Here is a 17,118-nt window from a genome sequence, read left to right as displayed (position 1 = left end):
TTCAGGTGTATGTGTATATGTGTGTGTGTGTGTATATATATATATACAGAGAGAGAGACAGACAGAGACAGAGAACTCCTAGAGTTCTTTTTTATACACATAAACCTTGATTTGCTTTTATCCATTGGTTGCGTTCAACAGTTTTGTGCATAGACTTAATTACCAAAGTTTGGAGGGTCAAAACAAAACGAAGCTAATTGTCGTGCCCTCACTACACACAAAGAGGAATTGCTAACCATTTCCTTATTGTTGTATGACTACATCTTTATCCCCACTTTCATGCTCTAAAATTTCTTTTTTCACAAGGGTACATAAAGACTGGACTCCTAGACTAGACTGCTTTCTAGAAACTAAAATTTGATGAAAATCCTTTGCAAAGATAACTAGAGTGCAGTTCAGTCATGCAGAAGAATGCAGTGTTTGGTAGCTCTTAAAATAACTCTAACACATTCAGTAAAACAATTTTCACCACAAATGCAAAAATAACATTGTGTCATACTGCAGTTCCTTAACAACTGACAGAAAAAGGAAGACATACAGTCTTAACAGAAGCTCTGTAAGTCTGAATATTTCAGGTAATTTTGCTAAGAAGCATAACAAAAAAAAAAGTTAGCTCGAAGTATCATGCGTAACTTACCCCTTACAAGCAGAAAAAAAAACCCCAAAACAAATCACATTTTGAACACCATTAACTCATAAAAGCTAAAGCAACAAAGTTACAAAATTGATTGCAGCATCCCCCATCCGTATAATATCACTAATTTATATCATTATTTCCTGAATTCGTCAGCCATCTTTCTGGTATGCGTGTGGATACAGGCTTTACTCAAACTGAGAAGCTGAGGATGTTGGAAAAACCTGACTACAGCTCCCCCATCCGATCTATTTCCGTATGTCTGTTCTGTGTAACAAACGAAGCTCTTACAAGATGATTTTTCACTCTGTTCAGACAAGCTACTGACTGGCAGAGGGGACGCAAACAGACATCAGGATAACAAGACCCCAGCAGGGCCCTGTATCTTGACTTTCTACCGTGCAAGTATATAACTGCTGCAAGGTGAGAAAGAGGCTGTTTTTCAAAAAATTATTATTCTCTAACAGTCTTCTGCAAAAGCTGGATGTTGGCTATACACTCACTTAGATTACCACCTACAGTACAGCCCTGATTACTCCAACTTCACACTCCCTCAGTATTCTTACATTAATTTCCTTGCTCCTCCTGCTTTCTATTGAAGTAACTTCCTTTTAATTGTTGCCCTCCTTTGTCTCAAACAGATGTCTTGTCTGCATCTTTCTGGCCTTTTGCAACTTGGGTCTCTTCTCTGTGGGTGTTCTGGCACTTCCCTCTCATTGTGCATGTGCTTGAACTAGGAGAAGAATTCTTCTCCCAGTACAGCTACATCTGCTTTGCCAGCAATTTAACAGGAAAAAAATTACACTCTTATTAAACAAGAAAATTATGGTAGCAAAGCTTGAAAGCATTGATTAGACCCGAGGCAGCCATTTAGTAAAGTTTCAAGCTATTTTAAGTTATATTATTACGAACCACTTACTCAAAACAGTTCAAAGAGACTCCGCCAGTTTTGCCCAATGTAAATGTGAAAGCATGCACACACACCACTCTTCGTGGCAAAACAGCAATGAAGAACATCCTGAAACAAAGCGTCTTAAACCAAACCACCTGAACTGACGACGCATCACCCAGTTATCTTTCTCCATCACCACTGGGCTTTTTCCTCGTATCGTCTGCTTCCTTTGCCTTTGTATACTTCTCTCAGTAAACATTTTAGTGCCCACTAAATTAGGGTTCATTAGGGTTTATTAAGAATCACTATACGTTGCCAAAACGTTCCTGCTATCCCCATACGTCACCCCATCGCCGATTGCAGAGCAGGCAGTAAGTTACCCCACTTTTCTCCTTCCTCCAGAGTCTCCACTTCATTCCAGCTGTGTCTTATAGTTCAGTCTTAATTGGAGATAAATTTACGAAGAGGGGGGTGAAACACCGGAACAGGTTGCCCAGAGAGGCGGTGGAGGCCCCATCCCTGGAGACGCTCAAGTTCAGGTTGGACGGGGCTCCGGGCGCCCTGATCTAGTTGAAGATGTCCCTGCTCACTGCAGGGGGGCCACGCTGCGTCGCCTTCAAAGGTCCCTCCTAACCCAAACCATTCTGTGATTCTATAAACCCGAAAGTATGCACGCACGTCGCCCTGCGGGCAAACATGCGATGAAGAACGACCTGAAATAAAACATCCAGTACCTTTCTGCGATACTAACTAGCAGAACTTAGCACGACTGCAGCTGTTACCCCCCCACCCCACCTACCCCCCGAGAGACTTCTCCTCAGCCAGCCGAAGGCGAACGCGCAACACCGGCCGGGCGGCGGGGGGGGGTCCCTTAAAGCGCTCCCCGACACCCTCCCACTCCCGCCCCGCAGCCGCTAACGAGCCCGGCGCCACCGCCACCCCCCCGCTTTGCGCGGTTTTCCACACAGAAACGGCCACTCTCCGCACGCTCCCGCCCCTCAGCTCACTCACCGACCGCCTCCCACCAACGGCCCGGGCGGAGCGTGGCGGCTGCCCCGGATGTTGATGGGCCCCGGCGGAAGCAGACGTGGCGGCGGCGGCGCCCGCCCTCCCTCCCCTGAGCCGGCGGCCGGCATGAGGGGCTGCCGGCACCGGGCGCCCACCCCGCGGGCGCTGCTCTGTGGGCTGCTGGCGACGGCGGCGGCGGCGGTGGCGGCGGCGGAGGGTGGCCGCGCTCTGCCTCAGCTCAGCGACGACATCCCCTTCAGGGTGAACTGGCCCGGCACTGAGTTCAGCCTGGTCGGTACCGGCGGCGTGAGGAGGGGGGGGGCGTCTCGCTCCTACCGAGCTGGGTGGTTATAACCGTGACAGGGTGGCCTCGGCGGCGGGCGTTGGGTCGTTTGTGACCCCCTCCTCCCCCCCCCAGCGGCACCGGGGTGGGGGGTGTCTCGGTTTGGGGTGCTCTCAGCACGGCCGCGCCTCAGACATCGCCCCCGGGTTTGGCAGGGCTGGCGAGCAGCCGGTACAGCGGGCCGGGGGGCGAGGTTAAGCCCTGGCAGCTGGGGCAAATCCCAGGGAAATCTGTCCTAAAAGCCAACGCGGGAACGGCCGGTTGCAAACGTAGTGGTTGGGGAGGCTGTTGCTTTATTAAAGGTCCTTTGTCAGAACTGGGAATGTGTAAGCAGGAGTAAGCTGAGCGTGGAGGAGAGCAGGAAGGTGGCTGGGAGTAGAAGGATTGAAGCAAAGGAGAAGGCAAGCGAACGCTGGCAAGTGTAGATGCCAAAGCCCAGTCCTGTGATTTATCCAGGAAATACTCTGGACCACCTGCCTTGTGAATTAACTGTACCCGTCGTGAATTCAGGAATAGTTCTAGCAAGTAACATTAAAAAAAACCCAAAAAAACCACCTGACTAATCCATAGGTTGGTTGTTTTCGTAGCCTACAACTGGTATCCTGTACAAAGAGGATAACTACATTATAATGACCACTGTGGATAAAGAAAAATATAAATGTATACTTCCACTGATAGCAAGTGGCAATGAGGTAAGTTCAGTCAAGTCTTTTTTGTAATTATAAGCTGTAGACAAATCTCTATTTCTTTTCAGTATCTTTTCAGTTGCTTTTCTTTTTTTTCCAAAATAAAGACTTTTTTCTTTTCCTGTAAAAGGAAAATCATCTTTAGAACACTTCTCATTTTCACGGTTTATAGTAGATGCCTTCACTTTGTATTACATACTTGCTCTATACTAAGTGGGGCCAGTTTGAACAATCTTGAAGTCCTTATTTGGCAACAGACGATTGCTCTAATTCTGTTCTGTTCTGTTTATTGCTAGGTCTATCACTGATTGGGAAATTCTTGTATTTTCAGTAGCATTGTCAAATTCTAGGCCGGTTAACAACTATAAAGGTTGTTAACGCTGCTGTCATGATCACTGTATCTGAGAATACTATCCCAGTAGCGGTTTTCTACCACCAGTAATTTTTATTCTCCCTCATCACTTCCTCAATCGGAAATCTGAATGCACAACATTTAAATGAAGAAAATGGAAAAAATGAAGGCAAAAAAAAAAGTATATAAATACATTTGTTTGTATAAGAGAAGATAGATTGAGGAGGCCTTTGGTGCAGTTTATTATTGGTCATTTGTTCCTCCAACAGTTAATTTTTTTCACAGTGTGAGAACTTGCACAGCCAAGCTCTGCTCCTGTGTTGGGGACCTGCGTTTTGACATAGCTCTCATCCTTTATGTGACTGACAGTACGGAGTGCTTCAGTACTAAATATTTTCTCACCTACACTGAAGAACTCTGTGTGGAAATCTCTTCAATGGCATGCATGTTTATAGAGCAAAAGATACACGGAAATAAACTTCCACAATATTATGTATGCTTTTTTTGATCCATGTTTTTTGTAATTGTGTAAAAGCTGGGTGGTATTCCAATTATAGTGCACCAGTGCAGCATCAGCATTGACTAACAAATGAAAAGACTGTTGGTGCTGTTTTCCTGTTCACACCCCAAGCTGCCACGCTGGACGTGAGCAGCTGAGAGCTCCTACTCTTGCCACTTGTGTATTTTTTTAAACCACAAAACTTTTCTGACTACTTTATTTGTAACTTTTATTTGTTTCTTCTCACTAAACTGAATTATCTTTTTTTTTTTTCTAATCACCACACAGATCCTTCAGAGCAGGAATTAATGAGGTTTTGTACTGCTTAATTTTGCAATACTTTTTTTTTTAATATTGAACATTAATATTAATGAACCAAGCCACTATTAATTTTAATGTAACGAAATATCCTTCTATTCTAGGAAGAAGAAAAGGACTATAAAGGTCCTACTCCAGGAGAATTGCTGGAACCTCTTTTTAAGCAAAGCAGCTGTTCATATAGAGTATGTTACTTCTGTGTTGATAATTCAAATGCTAATCAAAAGTTTACAATCCAGTTCATTTCAAGGTTTAGTGTAGTGAACTGTTTGGATAAATGTGTCTCAGACTTCAGGTACTAGTTCAATCCAAAAATAAGGTCTCCACAACCTAATAACTATATCTTAGTATTGCTGATAAAATTATGTATAATTGAAGATGTCAGGGTCCATTGGGATAAACTGGGTTGCTATAGTAGCAATTTAAAAATGTGGATTTAAAATATTTATTTCGAGGAGTCAAGTCATAATGTGTCACAGTCTAATGAAAAGCATTTCTCAGGAAGCGTCAGAAGACCAAAACAAACATAGTTCTAGATATTCTGAAAGTTTTACAGGTTTTCGTCAGCTGTTGTCCCAGTTCAGAGACTTACATCTTACATTACAAGAACAAGCCTAATACTGAACCAGAGAGAGCAAAAGTGGCCCAGTATTATACCTATGCAACATGCCACTCAAGTCCTTGAGGAAGGAAGAGTGGGTCAAGCACAATTGGTAAACGGCCTGTGCCCATGGCAGTTGCCAAAACCAGGCTGTGGTGAGTCACTACAGCTTAGCCTCAGTGGTTTGGGAGCAAATTTACTCTTTACATCTTACTCATCTTATTTCATTTTTTTCCTTTGTTTTATCTGTGTGAAAGTTAAGGAAACTGCCTGTTCTGTTTATTTGGAACATCGTCAAAATGCTTGGGGAACACTGAGACCATTCCCTGTGCTATTGTTTTTGAGGGTGCCTAAGCCCACCTGCTTGGGCTGCGCTTCATTGCTGCAAAACCCAAAATTTTTAGGGAATTATTTTTTTGGGGGGGTGCGTAATGTATCCAAACAGATTTATTTAGTTATTTATTTCTTTAAGATTGAATCTTACTGGACTTATGAGGTCTGCCACGGAAAACACATCCGTCAGTATCACGAGGAGAAGGAAACAGGACAGGTAAGCTTCTTAGATTTGCAATGCCCTTTTCCACTGGCATGTTCATGCCTAACTCCTCTAGAGGACTTGAATGCCAGTACGCTTGAAAAAGTATGGAAAAAGGTAACTGAAATTTGTTTTAACTTCTTTTCATTGTAGAAAATTAACATCCAAGAATACTATCTGGGGAATATGATGATAAAGAACCCATTATCAGAACCAGGTTTGTCTTAGATTATTTTATTTTGCTGATGCTCATTTAATTATTTGGTTTTTAATTATTACTGTCTGAGAAATATGCTGTAGAAAACGGATTCCCAGTGCAATAGAATACAATTTTGTAGATTACTTTTTTTTTACAAGGTGTATTTTTCCAATGAATTCCTTTTCAGCACCTTACACTGCATCCATCCTGTCAATTTTGCCGTGCTGTCTAATTGAGTAGAGTAATTAATCTGCCATAATTAGTGTCAGGGGAAGAAAACACTTAGTATGAGAAATAGAACCGATATATGCCAGATCAAACTGCGATAAGGTAGCCTGTTGCCACTCTCTTTCTGGGTGGGGAGAAATGTCTTTCAAACTCTGAGCAGAGGGCAGAGGGTGTAGCACATCTTGGGCTCTGCTATTCTGTAATAAAATGTACCCTGCAAACCCAAATACTTATAGCCTTTGCAGGTAAATTTGACCCTTGGAACTGTTTGAAAGTCTTTTTTGGGGATCCTGGCACAGATCTTCAGAAATACTGAAGAGCCTAAAGCAGGACTTCGTTGGAAATCAGGTAGCTGAGCCACAAACTCAAACTGCAATTTAGAAGAACAAATTTTCTGGGCACTTGAATTTTTTGCGCGTAAATTATTGTAGATGCTGGAGATTCTGTGGTTGTACCTGTCAAAATCTGCTTCCCTGGGTCGGCACTTTGGCAGTATATTAGTCCAAAGAACTCCAAAAATCCACAGACTAAGTGTTCATTCATCAGAGTTGATAGAAACAATAGAAAAAACATAATCTAGTTTGTTTTGTTTTGTTATTTGTGTTTTTTTTTTTTTAATAGGCTAGTAAGTAAAAGATGGGCACCACCATTTTTCTCTTCCTAAAAGTGATTAACTTGAACGGCTCAGTCTTGGAGGGCATTTAGCGCTATTAATCCTATTCCTCTGAATTCCTAGCTGTAGCCTTCAGTTAGGTATCTCAGTTCTGAAAAGAAACATGGCTTCAGAAACTGCATTGTTGGGCATTTCTTTATTAGTGAGTTACAGTGCTTGTTTGTGCTGTCGTCAATCCTGTGCAGAGATGCCTAATTCTCCCTAGATGCTGCTGTACAGAAAACAAAATGTTTAATTTGAGTGACCAATTCTTTTGTGGGCCTAGATGCTGAAGTTACACATGGTGATACTTCAGATCATCATACCCGAGTCTTTTAGGACGTTGACGCTCTGTCCTTTCTGCTTAGGTGGCAGACTGTATTCTTTCTATGCTTCCTATATAGCAATTCATGCTGCTACTTTGGAAAAATAACATAGATGGTTTCTCAAACCACTGTGAGCTGAATCCACAAGTGTGATACAGTAAACTTGGAACAGCTGAATGGGCGACAGCAAAGCAGAGTGGCCTTTTGCTCACCTAATGCTGAGTGGAGTCCGGACTATCTCCTGAAGCAGTTGGGAAGGCTACCTGTGACAGCTTGAAACCCCTGCCCTGTCACAGTGTTTACTCTGGTGATCACTAGTATGGTATCCAGTCTGGCCTCACTTCTTCCTACAACAAGCGTACCCTCTGGGGCTGGCTAGTGCGTGGGCTGAAGTACTTGCCTGTTGACTGTCCCAGCCTGTTGACTGTCCCAGCCTGTTGACTGTCCCAGCCTGCACTTTGCTCACTTTGGAAAAAAAAGTAGTCAGCTACCTCTCGAAGAACAGCAGTAGTGACATGTTCCTCTGCCCTGAGGGCCTTCCTGTGGTGCTAGGGATGGATTTGGCCTGTCCTACCAATTCCAATTTGTTTTGAGACAATGCTAACTCATACTTTATTCTGTTTGCTCTGGACCCCAGATATTGCCTGCCTTTCCTCTTTTGCACCTGCTAGTTCATGAAATTGACTCTTGGGAGTTTACACGTAAAGTACTAGCAAACACACAAAACTTACAAACTTCTCTGTATATAATTTCATTTTATTTCAAGTTCACAGACTTTATGCTTACCTCATTCTTAATTATTCCCTAGATCAAGAAGAGAAGGAAAATCCAAAAGAAAGTGCAAAAGAGGCAAGTGAAAAACATCTATTTTAACTTTTGCCATTGATAGCGGAGGCAATTTATATATGATGAGACTATGTAATTAGTCCCCTACCAAAATGAGTATCGAAAAATGAAACTCTGTTCCTGAGCTGCACTCTTCTCGCTTTTGATTTCAGTCCCAGCTCAGAAAGCTTATTTAGTCTAGCTAGTCAAATTTCTTGCCCTTCTACTTATTTACATTAGTTCACTAATCTTAAACTCAAACAAGATGAATTATAGACTCTTCTTCTATGAAGACAATACAAATAACCACAAAGTCACATTATGGTCTAGCGACAGTTATTTTTCCGGCTACATCAGAGATCCCAATTCCCTCAGTGACACTTCCATGCATTTTGGGTAGGGAGAAATGCTTAACAAAATCCCTGAAAGATTTCTTAGCTGACTTGATGGCCTGGCCCATAACACTCTGTGCCTTTCCATTAGAGAACTCTTCCATTTGTTGGGCCCCAAAACTCAGTTCTGAATTATGAACTTTATAGCAAAACAATGGAAGTACCCAAAGCACGCTGGAGTTTGCAATTAGCAGTAAAATTAGCGTATTTGACCTGTGGACAGACGTGCCTACCTTATTTCCAGTTATCCTCCATTTTAATTCTGAAATGAAATTTTTGTCTCCCAAGTTCTTTGTACTGCTGATTTACATAGCACAGAGTGGTTCTTCTGTGGTGGATCTCAGAAGATATACATACCTGATAAGCATTTGGGAGGTAGCTGGGGGAGCAGACCCAAGTCAGAATGTGGCCCATTCTAAGGGCAGTGGCAGTTATGCCTCTTGGAAATTAAAGACAACTATGTTCTTTATAATGTAACTTCTTATTTTTTTTTTTTTTTTTTTTAATTTCAGAGGAAGTTAAGTCTTTTACTGACTCTTTTTTTTACAGTATTTTTGATGTACGCACACTGTCTTGGTTTCAGTCTGTAGAGAATTTAGACTTGCAATTTGTGTGGAATCTCTAGTCGTGACAGGGAAAGAATACACCACGCAGCTAGGTGGTGCTTAAAGTAGCCAAAAACTGCTGCAACTAGGATTTATCTTCAGTCCTACTGGGGTGCCTTTCAGTTGTATGCAGACAACAGCTATCTCCGTTTAGATTTCTCGAATAGTTACGTTCAAGGAAATGCGTAGGCATATTTTTTCAATTTTTAAGGAAAAATCAGTTGTTTCATTCAGAAAGATAGAAAGGAAGTACCCTTTTTGTCAGCTTTTTTGTACACAACCAGAATATATCTTCATTTCCGACCTTTGAATATTGAAATATAGTATTGAAGCCAAGGAGCGCCCAAGCGATTAAGCTGCCAGTGTGTTCATTCTTTAACCTCATGAAGGTCTCATCATTTCATTCATGATGGAACAGTTTTCAGGTGGAGAGGGTCAGTGGCCTGTGACAGGGTAACATGGTTTGAAAGACAAAGTAGGTGAGATATAGAAGGGTCTCAGGTCCCCAGGTTAGTGTCCCGACCACAGAAGGCACCACTACCTTTTAGAACAGAACCTGATTTGTTGTGCACCAAAAACCTTTACTAGCTCAAGCAACAGAAGCAGAAAAAAGTCTAGTTTGTGGGTTCCAGCATGACTGTTGTACAAACAGAACTTTTGGTACCCAGGAACTTTAGTGGCTGCCAAGATAGGAGTCGGGAGAGGAACTTTTACCAGTTTGGGAAATTAATTTCTTAAAGCTGGATGAAACATATGAAGGAACAAGTCTGAAGAGGGCTTACTTAAAGTGTGTACAAAAGTGGGATTTACTTTGTATATATCATTAACTTTGTTAGCCACAATAACAGGTGGTGCAGGATGCTCTGGATAAGGAACAGCCCAGGCTGGGGATGCTGAGAGGTGTAACACAGGTCTCAGGATGACTTTGCTGGCGCCTTTTTAGATTCTTCATGGCCTGGCACTGAAATGAAGACCTGAGCTGAGTCTGGCAGAGCTACTCACATCACTCTGTCTCCTAGACTACAGGGTGAACGCAGCTGGCTTGGTGCTCTTCCAAAACACTGCACCCGGCTGGCAAGCTCTCTTAGAACTGAAATATCAGGCAGCCTGTGCAGAGAAACCAGCTGCTTTTGCAGTCAGATACAGCTGGGCTTTGTAGCCAGACCTCATGTGGCTCAGTGCATTTGTGCAGTGCTGCGCTGGGGGTAATAAACCAGAGTGTGCTTGGATGTTGCAGAAACACCAAGTAACTACACAGGAGCTGGTTTCAATCCAGCACTGCTGGCTCTGCACCATGTAATAGCTTTTTGTGTTTCAGAAGAGTTGAATGAACTTTACTGTGATTCTTAACTTTTACTTTCTCTCACCTAGATACCTACAAAAAATATAGAAGGGCAGATGACCCCATACTATCCTGTAGAAATGGGAAATGGCACACCTTGTAGCCTAAGACAAAACCTACCCAGGTCGAGTACAATGATGTACATCTGTCATCCAGAAGCTAAACATGAGATTCTTTCAGTAGCAGAAGTGACAACCTGTGAATATGAAGTGGTTATATTGACACCTCTGTTATGCAACCACCCTAAATACAGGTAAGGAACTCAAATTTTGGCTAACATTATGGCTTCAAGTTTTTATCAATTTCTGTGCATGTGTATGTTTCTGTGGTTTCTGGTACTGAGCTGTGACACTTGCATTTACTTACTTTGGCACGTGCAGTTTTGCCATGTTTTAAGTTTTCGTGTTAAGTTGCACAATATTTGCATTTTTTAAGTCTCTAATAATTGATCCCATGTGAGAAGCAGATGGGAAACGTAACTTGATTTTCAACAGGTAAGTTTCTAGCCCTGTCAGTCTGGAGAAACACAAACTAGGGCATTAAGGCTGCAGGCAGGTTAAGAACACCCTCTGTCCTCATAGTTTATGATTTCAAGGTCTTTGGGGATCATCTTAATGGTATTCAAAGACTGCAGATTGCATACGTGCTTTATATGTGTGCATAGACGTCTCTAATTTCAGAATTTTCAGAAAACAAAAGTATAGTTTTCAGCCGTGACCTTAACATTCTATCAGTACTCCCAGCTTAAGGAGCTCCTATCTGTCCGTTTTATTGCCTTACCTTCAGCTGTGTAAGTCATTTTCATATGAAGAATTTGAAGAATTCACAATTTCAGTGTTATTTTCCAAAAATCATGTTTAGGATTCCTTCCCTGCCCCCCCTCCCTGAACTGTACCGTGCATCTAAGCGATACCCTTAGTCTCCATAGTACAGAATTTTGACCTTTCAAGGGGTGTAAACAGAATTGCAAAGTGAACATGACATACAAATGAAGGGGGAAATAATGAACAGGAGTTCTGAATTTCCCATGTACGCAGACATCAGAACAAGTGAGTATTTAATCACTGTTCTGAAATAGGCAACAAAGTTTAAAGGACAAAATCCTCAATGGTGCATTTAATAAACACTTGCCAGTTAGAGTAAATAAGTTATGCTATTATTAAATACTTAGTATCAATTATAAATTTTCTCATGTAGAAGGGGTTGGTAATGCTATGTTATCTGTTGCACTTATCTATTGCACTATTATCTGTTTACTACATGAGCCTTTTAAGCCTCTGTATCAGTAGAAAAACAGAATGTGCCCAGGCAAATCGTTGTGTCATTTGATAAGAATAAAACCTCAAGCTGCTGCCTCCTTCCAAAGGAGGAAGCATGGGAGGCTTCACGGCTACTAGCAGGAAATACTTAAAATAAACATACAAGATCTTTATTCTCCCACTTACGTCATCTCAGTAAATAAAGATAGGTGGAGATAGCAGGCTGGAAACACTGTTTAGTGTCAGCGGAGGTAACAACAAACCAACCTCATTGTAAGTTAAACGCGCTTTTCCTCTCATACTTCACCCACCAAGCCGTACTTCACCCACCATTATCTTATCCAATAACACACTTTGTATTAACTTAGCAAAAGTATAGCCGTTAGTTCTAGTTGTCGTTCTTATTTGGGTACAATTTGACTTTTTTTAAACCAGCGGGAATTGGGAACAGGGAAGGCAGGCAGTGAAAAGTAATATTTGTCTACTGTAACAGTTAGTCTTAATGTTGTTTAACTAAAAGTCAGATAAAACTAGGCTTCTTTGGTACAGGGCTTATTTAATCTAGAGTGCAGCTACAATTTGGGAAGCGTTTTCAGATTGTTTTAACTCCGGTGGTGATGATTATACAACTGCTGCTGTGTATTACAGACTCCTCCTAGGAGGACATCACAAAAAGCCACCTTGCCTCTGAAGCAGAATCTGCCTATTTGTTTTGTAAATAAGCTTTGCCTAAAGAGGACCTTTGCAATGAGACGGGCATGGGAAACGGAACAAATGCTTCATTTGTCAGTAGGACTTGCATTTTGATATTCGCTTTCCTTCACTGTTTTCTGTTACAGCTTATTTGGTGTTTTAATGAGGCCTTCATTTGTGTAAACTAAGGAGAAAGCTGCGCTAACTCCCGCTTCATCTCTTTGCTTTTTCTTTCCTGAAATAAGACGGGTTTTGCAGGCATAGCTCATGAAGAGAGCAATAAAGGAATAATGGGTACATATGCAGTATGAAAAGCCATACGTGTCAGATAATATAAGAATGTATTCTTTTAATTATATAGGAACTGCATCTGTCAGGTTTAACCTTTGCCGTTTCCTAGCTTGTGAGAGAGTTTTGTGGAGCTATGACACTACATTCATGGTACGCATACAGTGCAATTTGCCTTTTAATAGGCAGCTTTTTCCTTTTGATGAAGAGGGGTCAGATGGCACTGCCAGTTGTCTGGCAGCGTTAGGAGTGAGACTATGCTGGGCAAAAAGTGTATTTACATCAGCTGTAAGAACAGTGTAACTTTGGCTGAGACAATACGAGAAAAAAAATAACACGCTTCAGCCCAGCTCAGTCAGAAACTTAGAGCAACAAAAAAGTACGTCTTTAAGGTGTAGTAAGTGATGTATTGTTAACTCGTTTGGACAGGTTCAGGGCTTCCCCTGTGAATGACATCTTTTGCCAGTCTCTGCCAGGATCCCCACTTAAACCCCATAATCTGGAACAGCTGGAGAAACAGCAAGAAATGATGAAGATGCCTTTTAGAAGGGTTAAGGAGGTAGGAATTGTTTAGTTTTACATAGAAAAATATTTCTTTTCCATGATGTAACACATACAGCTTTCAGTTCTGTGGAATAAGTTCTCTCGCACAACTTTCTAAGACCATGTCAGTCTTTCAGATGGTCTTTAAGCTTGTTGAAGTCATCTGTAACTTGCTTTGTTTGTAAGGAAAACAAAGCAAGTTAAGTTTGGGCTACTAATTTAAAACTTTTGTAGCCTTCATAGCCTACAGTTTACAAACATGTGAAATTTTTGACCTTTGATTCTTTTTTTTTTTTTTTTTTTTAGCTATGCTGAAGACAGTGAAAACAATGACAAGATGCTTTCATGCTTTTTCCTACAGTCTATGTCACTTAATACTAAGTAATGTCGTATAATTTATAAGACTTTGCAAGGGACATATGAAATCTAAATGGGTGTATTTGTATATACGTTCATTTCAGGAAGAAATGCATTCAACAAAAGAAGAGAAATTTTCTTCCATTCATAAGCCTGTTGCTGTTGGAAGCCATCAACTGTTAACTGTGGGAACAACACACATCTCCAAATTGACCGATGACCAACTTATAAAGGAATTTCTTAGTGGTTCCTACTGTTTCCATGGGGTGAGAAATAAAGCTATGCATAATAAAATAGCTACCCCTTAATTGCACGTACCGGTTTATGTATTGTATTTATGTATTTGTATATGTATTATGTATTTGTGTAGTTTTTCAATGAACTCTGATAGTTGCATTCTTACATGCACGATAATTGCCTTTCCCTGCATTGATATCGGGAAGGCTTATATATACCAAAGGCTATGCCAGAAAGGTATCTTTAGTCTTTCCATTGGAAATCAATTTATTTGAGCAGACAGTGAAATGAAAGGAGATCATGAGAATTTTTCAGTGCTAATTTTGGTAATGAGAAGACAAAAAAAATCTGATAAAACTTATTGAGAGCCAGCAGAAAAAAAAAGCTTCTGAAATTTTCCCTGTCTTTGAAAGAGGAAAGTGTTTCTTTAAAGATGCAAATAGTATACAAATAGTTTAAGGAATTTAGTCCTATGCAGCTCTTCCAAGAGTCTTTGCTTAAGCTCATTAATTCCATCTCTTGCCTATGTCAATTAGTCTAATAAGAGATTGTCTCTCAGTGCGAACCTTGAATTAACATATCTAATTAATAAGTATGGAGTTTTGCAGCTAAAATAGCCAGTGGTTTAGGTTCTGGAAGGAAATGGATGTGGTGGTTTTGGGGTGTTTTATTTTGTTTGGGGGTTTTGTTTTAACGCTGATTATACCTCTCCCTAGGGTGTTGGTTGGTGGAAGTACGAATTCTGCTATGGCAAATACGTTCATCAGTATCATGAGGTATGGTTAAATAGTTTTATGTTCTGCCACTAGGTGGCTGTGGGGGTGGGAAAAGGGTTAGAGAATCTGTCTACAGTCTGCAAAAAGAAAAGAAGCGTCCTTTTCTTGGCTAACCAACGTCTTGGGTTTAAGAATTTCAGAATTTAAATCCTCCATACGATGCCTAAGGTTATGCGGTGAGATGTAGGTACCACATCAGGTAGAGCACGGTGATAATCAAAGCTGAAAAAATGTGGGTCTGCGTGTGGGAATGCTCTTCTGGTCATTGGAACGCTGTTATTAGCTCACGCCGCACGCCGGCTGGGTGGCTGTTTTGAAGAGACCATCAGCTTGACTCTTGACTCCAATACAAGATCAGTCACAGTTTTTCCCAAATGCGAGAACATGCTATGTTGACAGCAGTTAAAAATTACTAGTTTTTCCTTTTTTAGGATAAGGAAAGTGGCAAGACTTCCGTGGTTGTGGGTACCTGGAGCAAAGAGGAACACATTGAATGGTCCAGGAAGAATGCTGCTAGAACCTACTATCTGAGAGAAGATGGCACGCAGACAGTTAGGTACGGTTACAGTCCCCACGATTACTGCTCTCGCTGTCTGCTCCCGAATTGGTCTCATACTTGCGAGGGGGAAGAATAAATGCCACGGCCCAGTTCTGCAGTGTGTGAATATTCAGTTTATGAATAGATACAATAAACTGTCAAGAGCAGTATGTATAGCTTTATTCCCCCCCCCCCAATCAACGTGCAACATCAGAAAAGGCAATTCAACGCTCTGGATGTAATGCAGAGAAAAAAACCTTCCGATAGGGAATAACTACTTCCTTCTGCAATAACTGAAATACAGCATGGTACTTCTTGGTTTTGTGTATTACAGTTAAATATTTGAAGAATGACGAGATACTGTACCACACAAGTTAGCTGTGTGCTTGAGAATGGTGTTTAATATTTCCAGACTTTTTCTTTCCAATCTTTTGTGGCAGGATGGTGTCTCATTTCTATGGAAATGGAGATGTTTGCGACTTAACAGACAAGCCGAGGCAGGTGACTGTGAAATTGAAGTAAGTTAACTTTTTTAGTAAACTGATGTTTTGTGCCTCTGCTTCCTAGGCCAGAGGGGAAAGCCTCTGTTCTCTTTGTAAAGCTCAGAAAGCAATGATTGTTAGCTTAGTAAAAATGCTACAGATATTAGGGAAATACACGTTTTAGTTTTGTGCTTATTACGTGCTAAACACTACAAAACCTCTCTTCCGTTTTCAGATGTAAAGAATCGGATTCCCCTCATGCTGTGACCATATACATGCTAGAGCCTCATTCTTGCCAGTACATCCTTGGGGTATGTAAAGACAAACTTGAATTCTGTGAGATCAGGGGCCACCTAGTAGAGGGCGTCTCCAGGTGCACGTTTAAAGTAGCCCCTTCCTTCCAGTGACTCGTCACAAGAGATTCCTGTGGCGTACTTCAGCCCGTAAACGTAGCTGCTAACCAAACGCTGCTTTTTGTGCAATGGCATTTGCTTAGAGAAAGGACGGTCATTGTTAATTACGGTAGTTCCATTGTTAATAAGCTACAGAGGTCGTACCCAAAAGTAAAAAGCACCTCCTAAATTTTACAAAGCGATGCTGGAGGACTGTGCCTCTTGCAATCTGTTGTCATTAAGCTCAGGATCTTCGTTGCAATCCCTTGTAAAAGTTTATCGATGATTTCGTAGTCTTTAATGGTTTGATCTCTTGTGTTTAAGGTGGAGTCTCCGGTCATCTGTAAAATTCTGGATACAGCAGATGAGTACGGGCTCCTTTCAGTGCCCAGCTAAAGCCCGTGAAGCAAGCCATACCTGGCGACAGCCCCGCTGGCGTTTGCCGCATTAACTTCCCCTCTATAAGATGACAAAGGCAGAGAGAAGCTTTCAGCCACCCAACCTCACCAGCGGAACTCAACAAGATGAGGGACTCATGAACCACGTTGTGTATAACTATGTGTATATAAGAGATTATCGATGAACTTTTAATGATTAAAATCTTGTCTTGCACTTCCTGTTTGACCTTGGGTATGACACGTTCCGCAATTGGCGTTGTCATCATTAAGGTATGAATTATCAACCTTAAAAAAGGCAAAATAAACACCTCTCAGCTTCGAGTGAGGAGTTTAGCTGCCAAGAGAATGAAAAAAGTGAACCAACGCTTCTTGCTCAGGAGCCTTCAGCAGCCACCGCAACACCAATTGTGTTGTAATAATTGTTCTACTGCTGGAACTTACTTTGTCCAAACACAACTGTTACCTCTGTTTGATTGCTTGGAACTATATTAATATCACAGTCCTCCCTCCTCTTACCTTACCTTCCTTCAACTGATATTTCTTCTCCCAGCCTGGGCTGCTTTCCAGGACGGTTTTTGGGTGTGTTTGGTTTTGTTTGTTTTTTTTTTTATATTAACACCACAGGGTTCGTCTTAATATATTTATTTTGCTAAACATTCTTACTGACATCGGTCAGGTTTGCTGGTTTGCGTCTAAGGATGCCAAGGTATGATACTAG

The 17,118-nt window shown here is 41.4% G+C and overlaps 1 protein-coding gene across 1 annotated transcript; it reads left to right on the top strand.

Annotated features, from left to right (window-relative positions):
- The first annotated feature begins 2,570 nt into the window (after positions 1–2,570).
- Positions 2,571–16,619, top strand: ERLEC1 (endoplasmic reticulum lectin 1). The gene is made up of 14 exons (XM_054197357.1): positions 2,571–2,825; positions 3,465–3,569; positions 4,837–4,917; positions 5,806–5,883; positions 6,022–6,085; positions 8,082–8,122; positions 10,467–10,690; positions 13,107–13,236; positions 13,682–13,843; positions 14,531–14,590; positions 15,022–15,146; positions 15,569–15,646; positions 15,846–15,921; positions 16,327–16,619. The coding sequence occupies exons 1-14, from the start codon at positions 2,586–2,588 to the stop codon at positions 16,396–16,398; spliced, it is 1,536 nt and encodes a 511-aa protein (XP_054053332.1). The 5' UTR covers positions 2,571–2,585; the 3' UTR covers positions 16,399–16,619.
- Positions 16,620–17,118: the final 499 nt, after the last annotated feature.

This window comes from Rissa tridactyla, chromosome 3 (genome assembly GCF_028500815.1).
Source record: "Rissa tridactyla isolate bRisTri1 chromosome 3, bRisTri1.patW.cur.20221130, whole genome shotgun sequence".
Taxonomy (NCBI): domain Eukaryota; kingdom Metazoa; phylum Chordata; class Aves; order Charadriiformes; family Laridae; genus Rissa; species Rissa tridactyla.
Note: the sequence above shows the minus strand (reverse complement) of the source record. Positions and strands in the feature narration are given on the sequence as shown.

Excerpts from the sequence above, each read along its gene's own strand:
- ERLEC1 (XM_054197357.1), top strand. The coding sequence starts at position 2,586 with ATGTTGATGGGCCCCGGCGGAAGCAGACGTGGCGGCGGCGGCGCCCGC. Across the intron at positions 6,086-8,081 it reads GAACCCATTATCAGAACCAG|ATCAAGAAGAGAAGGAAAAT; the intron begins GTTTGTCTTAGA and ends ATTATTCCCTAG. Across the intron at positions 15,922-16,326 it reads CTTGCCAGTACATCCTTGGG|GTGGAGTCTCCGGTCATCTG; the intron begins GTATGTAAAGAC and ends CTTGTGTTTAAG.